Below are 18,903 nucleotides of genomic sequence, written 5' to 3' on the forward strand. Positions count from 1 at the left end.
GCATTGGATCTCCCCACGAACCTAATAATGGTGGTGGCGGAACTAAACACGTCATAAATAACGGGTGGGACGTTAGGCGGGGGAGGGGCACGCGGTTGCTGACGTGAGCCCTCGCGTCGGCGCTGGCATAGCGGTTCAGCTCGGACGCAGGATGTGGCTCCAGCTCCTCAGTGGCCTGGGTCACTGCGCCTGGGAGCCGCCGCGTGTTATGTCCCGGCTGCGCCTTTGGTTGCCACGGCTCTTCCTCACGTGGCAACAACTGTGGCTAGTAGTCCTGGCAGTTCAGCCTCCGGAGTGGGCCCTGGACCCCGTCCAGGTGACACCCAACCCCGCGCGGCTGACCGAGGCTTGGTCTTCATACGCCTCAGACCCCCCTCCCAAATTGCCCCATGCCCTTACACCCCTGGCAGAAGCCGGGCGCTTTAATTATTTGACGTCCTCGTCTCCAGTCCAGATGTTGGCCCCGCCTCATCAGGAGTTGACTGAGACTGAGGTTCCATACCCGGACACGGATTCGGTTGGAGAGCTGCCTACAGGGCCAGATCAGTTTGCTGTTCCACATCAGGATCTGAATAACAAGCAAACCCAACATCAAAAGCTCCCAGAGGAAGTTCCAGTGCTGGATTGGAATCAGAATCAGGCCTTGGTTCTGCCTTCTCGACACAAAAGTAAGAGTAAAAACGTAGGTCCAGATCAGGCTGAAGGTCACCAGTCATTTAAAATACTTGTTCCACATCTAGGTAGTAAGAGCTCAAAACCAGTGAAGTTTATTGTTTCACCCCCAAACCTGAAGAACGATCTAGTTCAGCATCAACGGCTTGCCAAATTTGTTGGAACTACAGGCCAATTTGAAGAAAAAATTCAGGGTCTAGAACAACAGTTGCAGGGTGATTATTTAGATCCCAGTATGGATGCCTTTTATCCTGAGGAGAGGCTACCTACAGATTTTCTGGGGAGCCCAGATGAACCTCCAGAGCCCCCTGAGGAAGCTGAAATTTCCCCATCCCAGCAGGAGGCCCAAGCTCGTCATCCAGAGCTAACTGAGGAGGCTGAATCTTTACCCCAGCAAGAGGCCCCTGCTCAGCATCCACAGACCCCTGAGGAGGTTGAATCTTTTTCACCCCAGGCAGAGGCCCAGGCTCAGCATCCAGAGCCCACTGAAGAGGTGGAACCACCTCCACTTCATCAGGAGGCTCGATCTCAGCCTTCAGAGGCCCCTGAGGAACTAGAAACTTCAAGTCCTCAGGAGGCCCTAGCCCAGCCTTTGGAGACACTTAAGGAGGTTGTAGTTCAACCAGTAGCACATCATGGGGTAAATGAAGCTCAGCAGTCAAATTTGTACCATGTCACTGTTAAACCTCTGGGTCTGGCACTTACCATAACTCCACAGGTCACTAACGAGTTTGAACCTTCTCCAGTCCAGCAGGAGACGCCATCTCAGCCTCCAGAGAGCCCTGAGGAGGTTGAACCTCCGCCAGTCCAGCAGCGGGCCCCATCTCAGCCTCCAGAGCTCCCTGAGGAGGTTGAACCTTCTCTACTCCATCAAGAGGCCCCAACTGAGACTCCAGGGTTCCCTACTGAGTATGTACTTCAAATTCCAGTGAGTGATGAGGTAGCATCTCTACCTGGCGTTCAGCGTCACGCTCATTCAAACTTGCCCAGTGTTACACTTCAACCTCTGGATTTGGAACTTACCATCACTCCAGAGCCCACTACGGAAGCTGAACTTCCTACAGCTCAGCAGGAGGCCCTGGCTCCACCTCTTGAGCATCCTGAGGAGAGAGAATCTTCTCCAACCCAACAAGAGACCTTAGCTAAGCCTCCAGAGCCTCCTGGAGAGGTTGAGCCTTCACGTGAGCGGGAGCAACCAGCTCCGCCTCCAGAGCCTTCTTCAGGGGAGGTGGAACCTTCTCCAACTCAACAGGAACAGCCAGCTCAACCTCCAGAGCATCTCGAAATGACAGTTTCACCTCCAAGTCACCATCATGCTGAGCATTCAAACTTATCCAGTGTCGCTGTCAAACCTGCAGATGTGGAGCTTACCATAACAAAAGAACCCACGCCAGAGGTGGGGCCTTCTCCAAATCAGCAGAAGCCTTCAGCTCAGGCCTCAGTGCCCCTTACTAATGCAGAATTTTCTACAACCCAGCATGAGGCCCCCACGCTGCCTTCACAGCCACCTGAGGAGCTTGAACCTTTGCCAGTTCAACAGGAGGCTTCAGCCCAATCTCCAGAAGCCGGTCCACATAACAAACCTTCAGTACAAGAGGAGACCCCAGCTCAGTATCCAGAGCATCCTGGAGAAGAAGTTACACCTGCCACAACCCAGCAGGAGACTCCAGATCAGCATCCACAGGCTCCTGAGGTTGTACCTTCTCCACCTCAGCAGGAAGCCAGAGCTCAGCATCCACAGTCTCCTGGTGAGGTTGAATCCTCTCCAACTCAGTCTCCAGAGCTCTCTAATGTGACTGTAGTTTTCTTTCCGGAGCATCATGTGACAACAGTTTCTCCTCTAGGTCAGGATCAAGCTCAGCTTCTGCAGCGGCCCGATGTCACTGTTAAACCTGTGGGTCTTGCACTTATCGTAACTCCAGCGTTCACTAATGAGGTTGAAACTTCTCCACCCCAACAAGAAACCTCGGCTCAGTCTACAGTGTCCCCTGAGCAGTTGGAACCTTTGTCAGTCCAGCAAGAGGTTTCAGATCAGCATCCAACCCCCACTGAAAATGTTGAACCTTTTCCAGTTCAGCAGGGAGCCCCAACTCAACCAACATACCCCGAGGTGACATTTCCAAATCCAGAGCATGTTCAGGCTCAGCATCCAACCTTGACTGAGGTCACAATTCAACCTTTGGACCTTGAACTGACCATAAGGCCCGAACCCACTAAGGAGGATGAACCTTCTCCAACCATGCAGGAGACCTTAACCCAGCCTCCAGAACCACCTAAGGAGGTTTTTGTAGCTCAGCCTCCAGTATATCAGAACCCAATAGTTCCAGCACCAGATCAGGATCACACTGAGCCTCCAACATCACCCAGTGTCAGAGTTCAACCTTTAGACCAGGGGCTTACCACAACTCCAGAACCTACTACAGAGTCTGAACATTCTACAGCCCTGCAGCAGACTACAGCTCCCCCTCCAAAACACCCTGAGGTGACACTTGCACAGCCAAACCTGACTCAAGTCACAGTTCCACCTGGGGACCTGGGAGTTAACACATCTCAGCAACCAAGGCCATCTGAGACAGTTCCTTTGACTCAGTATTCGGTACCCACTGGTCTTCCTGGTGTAAAATATACCCCAGAAAAGAAGCAGCCAGAACAGAATGCCACCACAAACATCAGCATATGTGAGCTCTGTACCTGCAAAAATGAGACACTGTCGTGTGTTGGTCTCAGCCCAAAGCAGAAGCTCCACAGAGTGCCTGAGCCAGAGCCTAACGCCTACAACGGCACCTTCACCATCATGTAAGAATCGCCTTTCCTCATTTGTTCTCTGCCTCCTGCCTGACATGGCAGCCTTTCTTCAGGTCTTCCTGGGTCCTCCTTATCTCCCCAGCCCACATTGACTGACTTTCTGTTTCCACCTTTTGTTTGTCAATGATTCCTTGTCTTCATTCTCCTTCTTACTATTTTTCCCTCTCCTCCAGTCTTTTACTTTTAATTGCCCTTATTTTTTCCTTCTCCATTTTTTTACCCCATTCTTTAATTCCTTAACATCTACTCTTCTCCCCTCTTTGCTCCATCCTCTTTACAGCGACATGTCCCTCTCCCCATCTCATTGGTGGTAATACAACAAAGTGGTTAAGAGTAGAGATTCCGGAGCCAGACTACCTGGGTTTGAACCCAGGTCTGTCATTTATTAGCTGTATGACTCAATTTCCTCATCTGTACAATGGGGATTATGGTAGTCATCCTCTCACAGGATGACTCCTATGACTCCTAAATCTCCCCATGACTCCAATCTCATTGGGAGATTTAGATGAGTTAATATAGGTAAAGGTCTTCTATCAGTGCCTAGCATATATTTTAGTGTTAGCTATTATTATTATTCAACCCCTCAGTTCTATCTAGAACTCATCTTTGTCCCCTGGCTTTCTATATGTAGCACCCATTTTGTGCCCAACCCAGGGCTAAGTACTGTGGGAGCCACAGAAGTCTATGGCATTGTCTCCAGAACATGACAGTGACAAGTGGGGAGAAAGGGGATATGCCTTAAAAGGGAGGTAATATATAATTAAGTATTCAGAGAAATACAGATAGGTGCTGTAATTCACCAGAACCTGTAATCACAGGGGTGTGGAGGTCACGGAATGCAGCATGGATAAGCTAAATCTTTAGCTGGGACTTAAAGATTGGCTGTGATTTGTCAGAAAAATAATAGACAGTACAGTCTAGGCAAAGGTGTGACTGCAGGGATGATCAGAATTTAATAGATTAGTCTGGCTGTAAAGAATTGGGTTAGGCAACAATGAAAGATAGGATTATGAAAAACCTTGGCTATCGGCAATGGGGGTTTGAAAGTTACGCTCTGAGATATGGGGAGCCATGCAAGTTTTCAAGCAAGAGAGACAAATGATTAAAACAAGAGGCTGATTTTAGATTTCATATGTAGAGCGATCTAGAGAGGAACGCTTGATTCAGGGAGTCCAAATAGAATGCTTTAGCAAAATCTAGGAGTAAAGTGAGAAGGGGCCAAATTAGAGTGGTTGTGATGGAAGTAGAAAGAAAATCCTGAGAGTACTACAGAGGAAAAACTGACAAGATGTAGTAATTGACTAGAGTTGGGGGATTGTAGTACAGGAAAGAGACAAATCACATGTGTTGATGGGCAGAATGATGGTGGTATAACAGGTGGAAATCCAGCAGTTGGCAAGCAGAGTCAGTTTGAGGGAGATGAGTTCAGTCTTAGGCATCTTTTATTGGTGAGCATAAAGCAACCAGAAGGCTCTGTTTGAGTGGAAATGTCCCTCAGGCAGACGGGCAGACAGGTATCCGTTTTGACTTATTTCTGACTCGCGTGAAAAATGTGCATATTAACTGAACAGTTACATTGTTGCTGAGGGAAGAGGACAAAGCTAAAGCTAAAGATTCAAAGTCATCCACTGAGTTAGTGGTTCAAACTGAACCTCAGGCGTTTAACAGCTTCTCTTAAACATGTCTAATTCATGGATACGTTCTCACTGTTTAAAAAAAGAAATGTCACAGAAGTATATAGGATAAAATGTGAAAATTCCACCCCACCTTCCCTACCACCAATAAGGTAACTCCTGTTACTGTTTTGATGTGTGTCCTTCCTTCCGAGCTCTTTCCTTTGCATTTTGTTCCCCTAATGAGGTAATAACTTTACTCCTTGCTCAGTAACTCGTGCTTTTCCCTATGCAATATGCTTAAGAGATATTTTCGTATTAGTCCCTCTAATTTCTAATTGCCCGTATCCTTCTAACACCTGGACAGATTCTGAGGGCAGTGAGCCAAAGCTTTGGTGTTGCCTAGCATAGGATTTCTTTATATTCACTTGCTGATATTGATAAATGTTTGCCATTTTTCTCATTGATTTGTAGGAGTCATTTTAGACACATAAGTGATTTTGGAAAAAAAGTAATTGGCATTATGTATCCAAGAAATTGGACAGATAGGAAGTTCAGGTTCTGAGGAGATGCCTCATTGTTTGTGCCAGTGGCCTCACAGTATGTTTTTATTAATTGTGCACACCGGGAAGCTGATAAGCTGTGGGAATTAGAAAGCTGGTCTTTTCTGCATTTGAATATTCCCCACACGGTGGCCATGATTCTTTTCCTTATTCTCTACATTCTTTTCCTACCTATTCAAGGATATGAACTGTGTTTCTTCACAGAAATTTCCAAGGAAACTCTATTTCTTACATTGATGAAAGTATACGGAAGGCATACCGCTGGACTGAGAAGCTGTGAGTATACTCTCCCCAAATATGAATACAAAAAGTTAACTGCATTGTAAGATCCTTCTTGGTCCAGAATTTTGAGGTCAATACCTGTGAGAAAAGGTATTTCCCCTTCCATATCCCAAAGCAACCTGATGATTGAAATTCTGTGTTTATTTTAAAAATTAAATTTGGCAGGACCTCTTTAAAATCAGTAAGAGACAATTTAAACTTACTTTCCATTATACAAGTAATACATGATTATATTCTCAATAGATAACAATGAAATAACAGGTATAGTGAAAACCCTCCTTGTGCCCTAATCCCCCACCCACTACTTTGAGTTTAGTATTAATCCTTGCAGACTCTTTTCCATACGTTTGAGTACATACATACTTACAGATAGCAAAATAGGTTTGTGTGTTTTTCTTACCTTTTTTTACGTAAGTAACATCCTGCAACTTGATTCCTTCATTTCATGATATGTCTTAGATTTCTTTCCTTCCCAGTACATAGAGGGTTACCCCATTCATTTAAACTCCTGCATAGTATTCCATAGTATGAATGTATCACAGTTTAATAATGCCCCTATTGAAGGATGTTTCGATTATGTCCAGTTGTCTTGTTACTTGCATTGCTGCAATGAATATCCTTGTACATGCATTTTTGTGAGCCTGGTCATTTATTTCTATAGAATAGTTATCTAGAAATGGGATTGTTGGGGTGAAGGCTATTTAGATATAAAATTTTAATTGCCTTCGAAAAAGTTGTGCCAGCTTATACTCCAGTCATCCTGCTGTGATGACATTCATTTCCCCACACCCTACCAACACTGGATAGTCTCCCTTTTTTTTTTTTTTTTTTTTTTTGCTAATCTGACGGCTGAATAAAAGGGGTCCCATCTGAATTTGAATTTTTCGTATTACTTGTGAACTTAAATATCTTTATATGTTTACTGAACATTTGTATTTCATCTCTGAAATGTCTGTCCTTTGCCCATTTTTCTGTTACTATTTTTTTTATTGATTTGTAGAAAAAGTCAGTTTAGATCCATAAGTGATTTTGGAAAAAAACATTCAAAGTAATTTTTCATGACAGTCTGTGGTCATATCCTTAGTTCAATTTGAATAGACAAGTCATAAATGACTTCTGAATTAATAATAAAAGACATAACATTCAATCTAAAAACAGGTATTATGACCACCCTTAAAGAGATGCCCCCTTAGTCGGATATCTTATTGGTAAGGAAAAAAATGCTAGAACCAGGCAATTTGTTTTAATTTACAGATTTCGTAAATAGTATATGTAGTTTATATTTCCCGTGATAGTATCTAACTTGGAGATTTTATTTCCCAAACTTGTAAGAAAAATGAAAGTCATTTGGCACAAGAAATAGATAACTTAATTTCCTCTGGGAGTGGAGGGGGGTGGTAGACTGAGGGACAGAGGTAAGAGAAAAAGTTTGAATTGTGTGCTACATATTTTTGGAATTTTGAGATGTGAGTATATATGACATATTTTCTTTTTTTTTTTTTTTTTTTGCTTTTTTTTTTTTTTAAAGTACTCGAACTGTGATTTTTCTTTTAATTTATTTTAATTTATTTATTTTTGGCTGTGTTGGGTCTTTGTTTCTGTGCGAGGGCTTTCTCCAGTTGCGGCAAGCGGGGGCCACTCTTCATCGCGGTGCGCGGGCCTCTCACTATCGCGGCCTCTCTTGTTGCGGAGCACAGGCTCCAGACGCGCAGGCTCAGTAGTTGTGGCTCACGGGCCCAGTTGCTCTGCGGCATGTGGGATCTTCCCAGACCAGGGCTCGAACCCGTGTCCCCTGCACTAGCAGGCAGATTCTCAACCACTGCGCCGCCAGGGAAGCCCTATATGACATATTTTTAAAAAATAAATTGAAATTAAAAAATTAATTTTTAAAAAGCATGTGTTTGGGAGGCGATACACTATAACATGAGTCTGGTAAGGTTTGAAGATTTCTACGTCAGCTTGAGGTTTCTACCTTATAAGCAGAGGTTCCTAACTTGAGGTCAGTGTTTCCCCAAAGCAGAATTTCTTTATACCTCCTGCTCCCCCGTGTATACCTCTTTGGCAAGCTACAGAAGCTTATGTTCTTGGGATAATGTTTTATAATGTATAATAAGTCAAACTATATAGGAAAACAAAGGAAACCAACTGTATTGAAATAGTTTTCAGAATATTTTTAAAATTAGTGAGACAGTAATAAATATGCTTCTCTTAACACATTAAATAACAAGATATAGTGGTAGGTCTAATAAATATTATAACTCCAGGGTAGTGATGAGAATAAATGATATTTCGAGGTATCTGCAGCATATACGTGATATGAAATGACCTGTGATTTCTATTGGGGACCAAATTAACTATACTGTTGATCTACTGTGGTTTGTTGCCTACATTCATAATGGAAGGAAGTGCTGATTTTAGTTAGAGATTTGTGAAAACTGAGATGTAATTTTATTTCCCATCCAAGTTTGGCACTCTGGATTCAGTCCTCTCTATTCACAGACCTCTGCCCTAAAAGGATGATCCACAAGTCGAAATTGCATGCACACTTTTGCGTGTGTTCAAGAAAGTGCAGTTTTTTTAGGGAAAAGAACCATTGCTTTTCTGAAATTCTCAAAGGATTCTTGTCTCAAAAGATTGAGTCACAAATGTAGGGGAGAAGAAAGACATTTCTTTTCCTGTACTTATCCTCATGAGTGACGATAAATGGATAATTTGTTTTAAGTAAAAGTATCTGATAGTTGATAACTTGTCACTTTCTGAATTCATTCAATAAATATTTTTTGAGTATCTACTATATGCCAGGAACTGTTTTACATGCTAGGGTCACAGGCCCAAGAATGAAACAGCCCAAGTATTCCAGTTCTCAGGGGGTTTACAAGTATATAAAAATAAGTATATAAGTATAATAAATAGATAGGTATAATTTCAAGCATTGCTAAGTACTTTGGAGAGAAAGAAAGCAGGGGAAGCAGAGTAAATCAGTTCCAGAAAGGCCTATTGTTTGCATTACATATATAGTTAAATCAATCAAACAAACAAACCCTGAGCCCTCTCAATTTCCTAGAAGTTACAGAGGTGGAGAGAAGGATAATTGTCAATAATACAGAATCAAGAATGAATGTGAAATTCAGAAGATTGCCGTAGACCAGAACCCTGGTCAGAAGTTAGACATGGATCTTTCTTAAGTGTTACTTCATGCCTGGTTTTGATATTTTCATGGTGTGAGAAAGTTTTAGATCTGGCTTTAACTCTGATTCCCCATAGTTTAAAATTTTTTTCCTCCGTCAAAATGAAGATTTGGAGTTCTACAGATTAATGTATTTTATTTCAGTTATTGAGTTATTGCTTATTTGAAGCTCCTTTTTGGGTAATTTTTTGGTGACTGACTCATTCTCAGTCTAAACTTTACTTCTAGGCTGAATTTACCGTTGTTATTTTTAAAATTTCTACTATCCTGTCATCCAAACAACTTCACAGAAAGAAACCCCATTAATTTGAAATACATACTGTTTGGTTACCCCCTGTCCTACCATGATATTCAAACTCTAACCAGTCTGGTATGGGCATCAGCCAATCAGAGAAGACAGTGCCATAAAGAGTGGAGGATCAGCCCCATCTCTTTGCTGTACTTCCTGAATCCTTGTCAGCGTTCAAAGTTATAATCAGTATATGTGAGTTCCACTTTTGTGTAGCTTTTTTTCATATACCATCATTTCCTGTGACGTTTGTATGTCATTTATGGTATATACATGCAGTTTGGTTATGCGATATGGGGAGGTAGAGTTTTTTCCTACCTTTGAAGGTGTGAAAAGGGTTACCATAAATGTCGTTGGACATATTGATTTGGTTTTTTTCTTTTTGGATCATTTCCATGGAAATGTGAAACCACTACTTAGAGGTGAGAAAACAATCAGTCTTAGCACCATCTGTTGACCATTCCCCCTAACATGTATTCTGACAATCACTGCGATTCCTTCTAACATGGTGAATTTCAAATTGAGGTCAGGGTCTTTGAAGCATGCTCAGGGCTCCAAGAGTTCTTTGTGGGAATTGAAGTCTCTTGTGTTTTTGTTTTAGTGATCTTTTAAAAATGTGTGTGACTATATTCTGTATAATATGAACCACCTTAATAACTGAGTTGCAGAGTTTCCAGGTAGTAATATTTTAATTCTCATAAGCTATGAGTAAAGAATTAATTTATGAGCTGGAATTAAGCTGTGAGATGGAATTAATATAAATATGTGACCAAGAGACACTGTGAGTGAAAAGCAGAAGGTTTTAAATGCAGAACTCAGTGGAAATAGTTTCACAAGGCAACATAGCCTGTGCTCAGATCCCCAAGGCTCCTGAAGGATGTACCACTGTTAATATCACCTGCAAGGAAGGGGATTCTTCCAGGCACGAGAAATCTACCTCTGACGTCTTATAGAGTTTCTTCTGTACTGACTCTCTCTACTACTCCCTCACTCCACTCTTGGGATACTGGCTATGTGCCTTCCTGCTTATCAGCTATAAGAAACAGGTGCAAAACACCACCCCCTCCTCCCCGCAGCATGTTCCTAGTCTTTATCGTGAGACCAGCGGAAGCAAAGGGCTTAACATTCCTCTGGCAGACCCAGGCGTCAGGCTTGACTGTGAATCCTTCCTGCTCCCTTCATTCTGCATTCTGGAGAAGTCATTGGCTGGATCTCTCAGTTTCCTAATTTATTTTTTAACTGTCATTTCTGCTTCTCATGTACTGAGATTTTTTATTATTGCCAACACTTTTCATTTGTATATTCTTGAGTTGATTAATGGATGCACTATCTGCTTACATCTGTCTGAGGGTAATAATTGTGCTATCCTAAGGTCCTCTTGTGCTTTGTTAACTCTGATTCATTGGCTATAAGCTCTTATGTTTGTTTTTGCTTTCTGTCCTTAATGGAGTTGGCTTTCTCACATTGTTTGGTCCTTCCTGAGTGTAATTCATCTTTGTAGTTGAGATTCTACTGCGTTTGTTTCCCACCTTTAGGGGAGAAGTGAAATGAGCTGTTGGGGCTTATTACTCCCAATGGGTTCCCCTGAGGATAAGGCAGAGGTGGAAGGTGCCTTCTGGTGGCTAGTCAGGGAGTGCATACCTTTCTTCCAGGGTTCTGAGACCTTGCCCCCTTTCTAACACCAATTGCTCCTGCCTAGAGGAAGACACCTTTTGCTGCCTGGATCAAGGGGGAAAGATGTGGGGTTGATGTGTGCTGTAGGCTGCTCCTACCGCACTATTCCAACTGATCACCCTGTAGTAGCTCCAGGACGTTTCTGGTAGGGGAGCATTTGTGGAGCTGCTCCCACACATTGAGCTAAGGTCGTGATTCTTAAGTTATATCTTTTCTAGGGATTCTAGTTATGTCATTCTTAGGGATTTTGGTGGAAGTTGAAGGGGTGGAGACTTGACATGTTTCAATCTGCCAACTTGAAATAGCACAACTTCTTAGGAAACAATTTTGTATCCCTATTACATCCTAGACAAACTCGGGCAAATATGTATCAGGATACAAATACAAGAATGTTCAAAGTAGTATTGTTTTTGTTTAAATTTTATTTATTTATTTATTTATTTATTTATTTATGGCTGAGTTGGGTCTTCGTTTCTGTGCGAGGGCTTTCTCCAGTTGCGGCAAGCGGGGGCCACTCTTCATCGCGGTGCGCGGGCCTCTCACTATTGCGGCCTCTCTTGTTGCGGAGCACAGGCTCCAGACGCGCAGGCTCAGCAATTGTGGCTCACGGGCCCAGTCGCTCCGTGGCATGTGGGATCCTCCCAGACCAGGGCTCGAACCCGCGTCCCCTGCATTGGCAGGCAGACTCCCAGCCACTGCGCCACCAGGGAAGCCCAGCAGTATTGTTTTTAATAAATCAAAACTAGAAAAATCTCAGTATACACCAACAGTAGAATGAATAAAGTGTGGTATAATCATACTTAGAAGTCATACCCTTCATCAGAAACATAACGCAAGCCACATAAGTAATCTTAAATTTTCTGGTAGCCACTTAAAAACACAAGTAAAATGAAACGGATGAAATAAATGTTAATATCTTTTACTTAACCCTTATTTACAAAATATTTTCATTTTAACATGTAATCATTATATACATTATTAATAAGATATTCTATGTTTTTTTCATGCTAAGTATTTAAAACTATCCAAAGTGTTATCATATCTACATGTAATCAATCTAAAAATTAATGAGAGAATCTATATTTTTTTCCCATACTAACTCTTTGAAATCACAATTTGGTTGCTAAATTTTATTACAAATACTTGATCGGTATTGAGATTTCATAAAATTTACAGTCAAAAATGTAGTATCACATATGCAAATTGTTGCTAACATAAACATTTTCCAATAATTACATTGAGTATCAGTTTTTAAAATTTTAATTTTAAAATAATTGAAATTAATTAAATTAAAAATTCAACTCAGTCACATTAGCCACTTTCAAATACTCAGAAGCCTCATGTAGTTGGACATGCAACACTACATACTACAGGCAAAAATAAAATAACTTTACAAAATAATGTTGAATGAAAGAAGCAATGTGGAAAATAATACATATAATATGATTCCACTTATATAAAGTTCAAGAAGAAGCAAGACTAAACTGTGTTGTTTATGGCTGATAGAGAAAAGGCAAAACTACATTTAAAAAGCAAGGAAATTATTATTAAAGTCAGGATAGTGGTTCCCTCTAGGAAGTCAGAGAGAGGGTTGTGATTGGAAAGGGGCACACGGGGTCTTCTGGGATGCTGGCAGGATTCTTTCCTGACATGAATGGTATTACGTGGGGGTCTGTTTTGTAATTATTAAACAGTTGAACAGTTGTTCAATTGAATTATTGAACAGTTATGTATATTTTATGCCCATTTTAGTTTTCAAACAATTTTTAATGCGGGAAAAAATCAGATGGCTTCATTTGCCCTGATACAGCTGTGTGTGGGACTTCCCAATAAGGTTTGGGGAAAGAGAGGAGGGAAGGGCAGCTCTGCAACGTTGGTGCCACCCAGAGCTGGGTTCTAACAGAGACTTCGTGATCTAGAGAGTAGGCATTAACTATGTGATTTGGTGGGAAGAGTGGGTGGGGCGTGGGTGTGTGTGGGGGTGTGTGTGTGTGTGTGTGCGCACGCGTGCACATGCGTGATGGAGAGAGATGGACAGAAAGGAGGACGTGAAAAGAAGGTTCAAATGAAAACAGAGCAGAAATCACCATCCCTAAATTAGATAAGAATTAGGTTGTTTAGGTGGCACCATTACCCAGCTTTCCTCCACATATAGGAGTTAGTCCTATGTAGTACATAGTTGTAGTTATTTTGCAGTTTGATCCAGAAATAACCTTTTCATTTTTCAGAATTCTCAGTGAAAATTATTTGACTGAATTACATAAGGACTCCTTTGAAGGCTTGCTATCCCTCCGATATTTGTAAGTTAATCATATTTATTTATGAGTTCTTATCTATAAAGTAGATTATCTATAAAATAATTAAGGGGTTCAAGTTAGATAATCTCTTCAGTTTCTCCTAGCAATAAAATTCTACAATTCTTTAAGTCTGTGTAGGGTCCCAGCCCATCACTAGCACTATATATCTCCTATTCATTTTTAATTTTTTCATTATATAGACAAGGTATAGATAGAAAAATACACTTTAGTTGTAGAGGAAAAGTGGTAATGAGGTCTGAGCAATTATAGACTCCCATATGAACCTTGTTATGTAAGTGTTCATATACTCTCCATCTGTATTTATATTTTGTTTATGACCTATGGATCAAATCTGGCCCACAGTCCGTTTTTATACAGTCCATAAGTTAAAAGTGATTTTTTAAAGGGCTGTAAACGAGAAAAAAAAGACACGAAGAAAAATATGTGACAGAGACTGTATGTGGCCTGCAAAGCCTAAAATATTTACTTATCTGGTCTTTACAGAAAAGGTTTGAAAAAGTTGGCTTAGTGAAATGAGAGGAATTAAAGTTAACCTCAAATTGTCCCCTACAGGACAAGAAAATATAGAACACTTACATTAATATGAATGCCATTAACTCATAACTTTGATAATTTAATCTAAATTAAATTAACATTTAAATATTAACTATTTAAGTAGATGAAGTATGTAAACAGTATTGTCAAGGGACTTTCCTGGTGGTCTAGTGGTTAAGACTTTGCCTTCCAGTGCAGGGGGTGCGGGTTCGATCCCTGGTCAGGGAGCTAAGATCCCACATGCCTCATGGCCAAAAAACCAAAACATAAAAAAAAAGAAGCAATATTGTAACAAATTCAATAAAGACTTTAAAAATGGTCCACATCACAAAAAAAAAAAAATCTGAAAAAAAAAATCAGTATTGTCAAGAACACATTAAGTTACCAAAAGAACAAACTGTTGTTAAGGATTTCGATGCAGGAATTGTGATACCAATATTAAGAATGTTTAAGATGATGGTTAAGTGGTATATTTAGAAATGTTTACACTAAATAAGCATATCAGAAATGCCCCTAACAAAAATCTCTCCAGCCTTTTTTTTTCTGTTTTTTGTTTGCTTGTTTGTTTTGTTTTTTGGGCCACGCCACACGACTTGCGGGATCTTAGTTCCCTGACCAGGGATTGAACCCAGGTCCCCAGCAGTGGAAGCGCCGAGTCCTAACCCCTGGACCGCCAGGGAATTCCCTCTCCAGCTTCTTTATCAAAGAGGAAATGCTTGCCTCGTATTTCCTTTATTTAGGGATAAGGAGATAACTGTGTTTTTTGCTATAAAAGCTCAGTTTTTGTCCTTTGTCCATGGCATCCAAAGCTGTGTATGTCATTAATCCTTATTAAGCCAATTAATGATCCTCTTTAGCAAATAGATTCTTCTTGCAAATATAAAAGGCTTAAGGGAAGTGGGTATAAAGAGCCTCACATGACCCTAAAAATAGTTCTTTTAATTATCAAACCTTCCAAGCCTTAAGGGGCAATCACCTTTATATTAGTCTCTTCTCTGCCATCTGGGCTCCAAACCTTACACAGTTTGGAGAAAAACAAATAAGATAACTGCACAGTGGAATAGGCCCTTCATTACTTCTACTATGTAATACTTTATAATCTGATTATTTCAGGTTAGCGTAAGTACTCTCATTCTTAAAAAAAAAAAAAAAAGCCAATCAATAAAAAAGCGAAAAAAGAATATGCTAATCAGCACTATGCCTAGTGTTGTAAACACGAAGATGGGTAAGACAGGACTCCTTTTAGCAACTCATGATCTCACAGGGAAAATAAACATATAAGCTCAAACCATAATGACATGGTTGTGGAGGCACCATGAAGTAATAAAACTACATTTCTTTTAAAACAGTCATTTCCTCCTTCTATCCACTCCCCAGCTATTTGTTGATTTTATAAATATTTGAGTTTGCTTTATGTCCGCACGTAGGCTTTAAACATGATAGACGATGCACATAAGCAGGATCTAGTCCATACTTTGAAGGAGTTTATGCTCAGAGGACATGGGTTGCAAAAATAGCTATATTTAAAGAAAGAAATGAATATGGGCAATGAGAGCTATAAGTTGGTATTGGAGCACAAAAGAGGGAAAAAAGACTTCAAATTGGATCCGGGAAGATGTTACTAGAGCAATGCTGTTTAAACGGGACCTCGAAGGGCCATTGGGTATCAATGACAGACAACTTGGGAAGAATAAGCTTGCAAAAGGAAAGTGGGAGAAAGGCAAAACACAGGAAAAATACTCTGAGTACCTGTAGAGTACAAGTGGGAAGAGCAGGAGATTAGAGCCAGATCATCTAGGGCTTTGGAGGCCAAGCCAAGGATAACATGTCAAGCTACCATGTTACCACAGCAGTGCTTTAGGACAAGCTTTAGCCTGCAACAGAACCAACCACTTGGAGGGCTTGTGAAAACACAGGCTCCACCCCCATAGTTACTGATTCAAGAGGTCCAGAGTAGGGCTGAGTATTTGTATCTTCAATAAGTTCACAAGTGATGCTGGTATTTGAGAACCACTTCCGGAGAGTTAATCTGGTGATCGCGTGGAGGATGGCTTAGAAAGGGAGAGGGTAGAGATGGAAACACCAGTCAGAAGACAGTTATACCCATCCAGGTGAAATGAGAGACTAAGCTGGAATCAATGGAAATAAGATAGTCAGCTATAGTCAAGAGTAGGTATTTTCGAATAAAAGTCAATATGATAGAAAGTGTAATACTGAATTAAAGTTACATATTAATGAGAGAAGTAACTTCCTTTCAAGTTGTGTGAAAGGGTATCTTTTATTTCTTCTGGTAATGAATTGACCTAGAAAAACAGAACTATACTGGGAGGTGTGTAAATATAAGAATATTCCTTTTAATATTGGAAATTATAATGATATATAGAGATAAAAACTTTGAGCTCATAATCCAGAATTTGGTGAGACCACGAAAGGTGGAATCTAATCAATGCTTCTGCTCTTGGGAAAGATTACCTCCAAAATCTATCAAGATCCATAGTTGTATATTTAATTTATGAAGATCCTGAAGGTGAGACTCTTAAGAGAGGTGAAGGCAGGGTTAGGGGCTCTGGAAGGTTCAAGTAATAATTCCTAAGGTTTGGAGTTTAGACCAAAGCTTCTTATTTATTATTATCATTCTAAAGTCTACTAGTTATTCCTACTAATTAGATATCTAATAGCTAATTGAGGCAATATTTTCCTTTTACTTTTCCTAGAGATTTATCCTGCAATAAAATACAGTCTATCGAAAGACGTACATTTGAACCACTACCTTTTGTGCAGTTTATGTAAGTTACAAGTATAACTTCATTATATTTGGAATTTTTGTAAAGCTTAATTTTTTATAAAATTAATTTGTTACTCATTTTGAAATATGATTAAAATTACTACTAAAATTTTGTAGCAAATCCTTTTTGTCTCTAGCAAAGATTAGTGTGAGAATTATTACACAGATCAGAGTGAATCATTATAGAGCAGTGGTTCTCAACCAGGGTGATTTTGCACACAGGTGACATTTGGTAGTGTCTGGAGACATTTTTGCTCGTCAGAACTGTATATGCTACTGGCATCTAGTGGACAGAGGCCAGAGATGCTACTAAACATCCAACAGTGTACAGGAGAGCCTCCCACAGCAAAGAATTATCCAGCCCAAAATGTCAATAGTGCTGCCTTTCTAGAGAAATAAAGATCACTCAACACAAGTATTTAATGAGCATTTACTATTTTGTATCTAATGCACCACATATATAATCATGAAAGTATAAATCATAATGTCTTCCACAGTGAGATTTCTTTAGTGTATGGAGGGAGTAGTGTTGTTATGTTTCATCATATATAAATTAGAATTATTGCCAAAGGATAAATGTTCTGAAAGAATATATATTTTTCTTCTTCTTTTGCTTGTGTCTTTTTTTGTAGAAATCTTAGTTGCAATTTACTCACAGAACTGAGCTTTGGAACGTTTCAGGCCTGGCATGGAATGCAGTTTTTACACAAGTTGTAAGTGAAATCGAAGATGAATACGTGTAAAAAACTGTGTGTAAAAGCATCATGCAGTTATTGGTTAGCTGGGTGTAAGCCCAGTATGAATTCTGGAAAGTATGTCTTGAGAGCCATTTTTTTTTTTTTTTTTTCAAATGAGGAAACTAAGGCACAAAGAGGCCAAGAGACTTGTTTAACTCATATATATGAAACGCTCTGCTTTCCATAGTACTGATCTTCGGCACGGGCGATAAAAGGCACCAAGCAAAAACACTCAAATTAGCATTGTCATGGAATCCCACTGATGTCTCTCCGATATGCGAATGGTCCATGAAGTTCCACTTTTGAATTTCACTTTGATTCCTGCTCATGTGCAAAGTTCCTAACTGCTTAAAATGTATGCAACACAGAGCTGCAAAGAGCTAAGTTTAGCACCGAATTCGTCAGCGAGCAAAAGGTGTGGGTGCTTCCCCAACCATTATCAGCTCTTTTAAATGGTAAAGCAGAAAGAATTCCTGAACGCCCACCACAGGGCTCTCCCCAGCCACCCAGAACATTATTTTTCAAACAGCATATATCTCTGAAGTGAATTATCTGTGGCCAATAGGAAGCTTTGAGGTGTGGAAAAAGACGTTGTTTGTGTTCAGCTGTAGTGTGAGAAATACAAAGAAAATACATTGCTGTAGCCTAATTCAATATACTTTCTTTGCTGACTACTCTTCAGTAAGGAGTGTGGGTTTTACACCCTTTCAGCTCAAAAATTCTGTGATTTCTCGTGGCACAAGGAAATGAGAGTGGGTACGTTCAGTGGCCCGAAGGCGATTTTAGACTCAAGGTAAAGAGCTCTTCTACACCTGGCTTTGGAAAAGACTCTCTTACCTGTCTTGTGGTTCAGAAATCCAGTTTCACACAGTTCATTTTGGGTTAATGAAGGTGCTGAGGCTGTGTCTGGAGCTGGATTAGCAATTCCTGCAGATGCCTATCTTTAGCGGCCTCCTTCCTTTTCCTTGTTAGTGTGCTGATGCCTACCTTGGGGAGAGAGCACCGAGGGTCAGTTTTTCTTTTGCCAGCACACCGGAGAGCAGGCTCATGAGGTCCCTTCACCAGGAGGTTTTAGTAGCGTCAATACAACGTCTTAAACTCACCTCGTTTCCTAAACATCCTATAACACCAAGAGTTCCTTATAAGAATCAGAGTTTCACTATAGTTATGTAGGCAACACAGGAAAATACCTTGCGGAAATAAATAAATAAATCACAGTTTAAAAATTAATGAACTCATTCAAAAACATTCACTGAGTGCCATGCCCACTGTGTGTCAGCACTGTACTAAGTGCTGGGGATACAAAGACGCATAGGGCAGGGACTTTGTCCCCAAGAAGCTTTCATCCTGGAAGGAGAAAGATGGATGTTGATGGGAAAACATATATGAGAGCCATTCTAGCATCTGTGCAGCAGGGTAACAAGGTGAGGAGGGGGGTGATGAA

The 18,903-nt window shown here is 40.7% G+C and overlaps 1 protein-coding gene across 1 annotated transcript in view; it reads left to right on the top strand.

Moving 5' to 3' along the window:
• Nucleotides 1–151: 151 nt before the first annotated feature.
• LOC309651218 (leucine-rich repeat-containing protein 37A2-like) overlaps nucleotides 152–18,903 on the top strand; it is a gene marked incomplete at its 5' end in the record, with an annotated part of 43,872 nt that continues 25,120 nt past the window's right edge. The window contains 5 exons of the mRNA XM_082443661.1: nucleotides 152–3,468; nucleotides 5,858–5,929; nucleotides 13,314–13,385; nucleotides 16,652–16,723; nucleotides 17,355–17,435. Coding sequence (XP_082299787.1) covers nucleotides 152–3,468; nucleotides 5,858–5,929; nucleotides 13,314–13,385; nucleotides 16,652–16,723; nucleotides 17,355–17,435 — 3,614 coding nt within the window. The remainder of the gene's footprint in view (nucleotides 3,469–5,857; nucleotides 5,930–13,313; nucleotides 13,386–16,651; nucleotides 16,724–17,354; nucleotides 17,436–18,903) is intronic.

The sequence above is a fragment of the Balaenoptera physalus genome (assembly GCF_965194825.1).
Source record: "Balaenoptera physalus genome assembly, chromosome: 20".
Taxonomy (NCBI): Eukaryota; Metazoa; Chordata; class Mammalia; order Artiodactyla; family Balaenopteridae; genus Balaenoptera; species Balaenoptera physalus.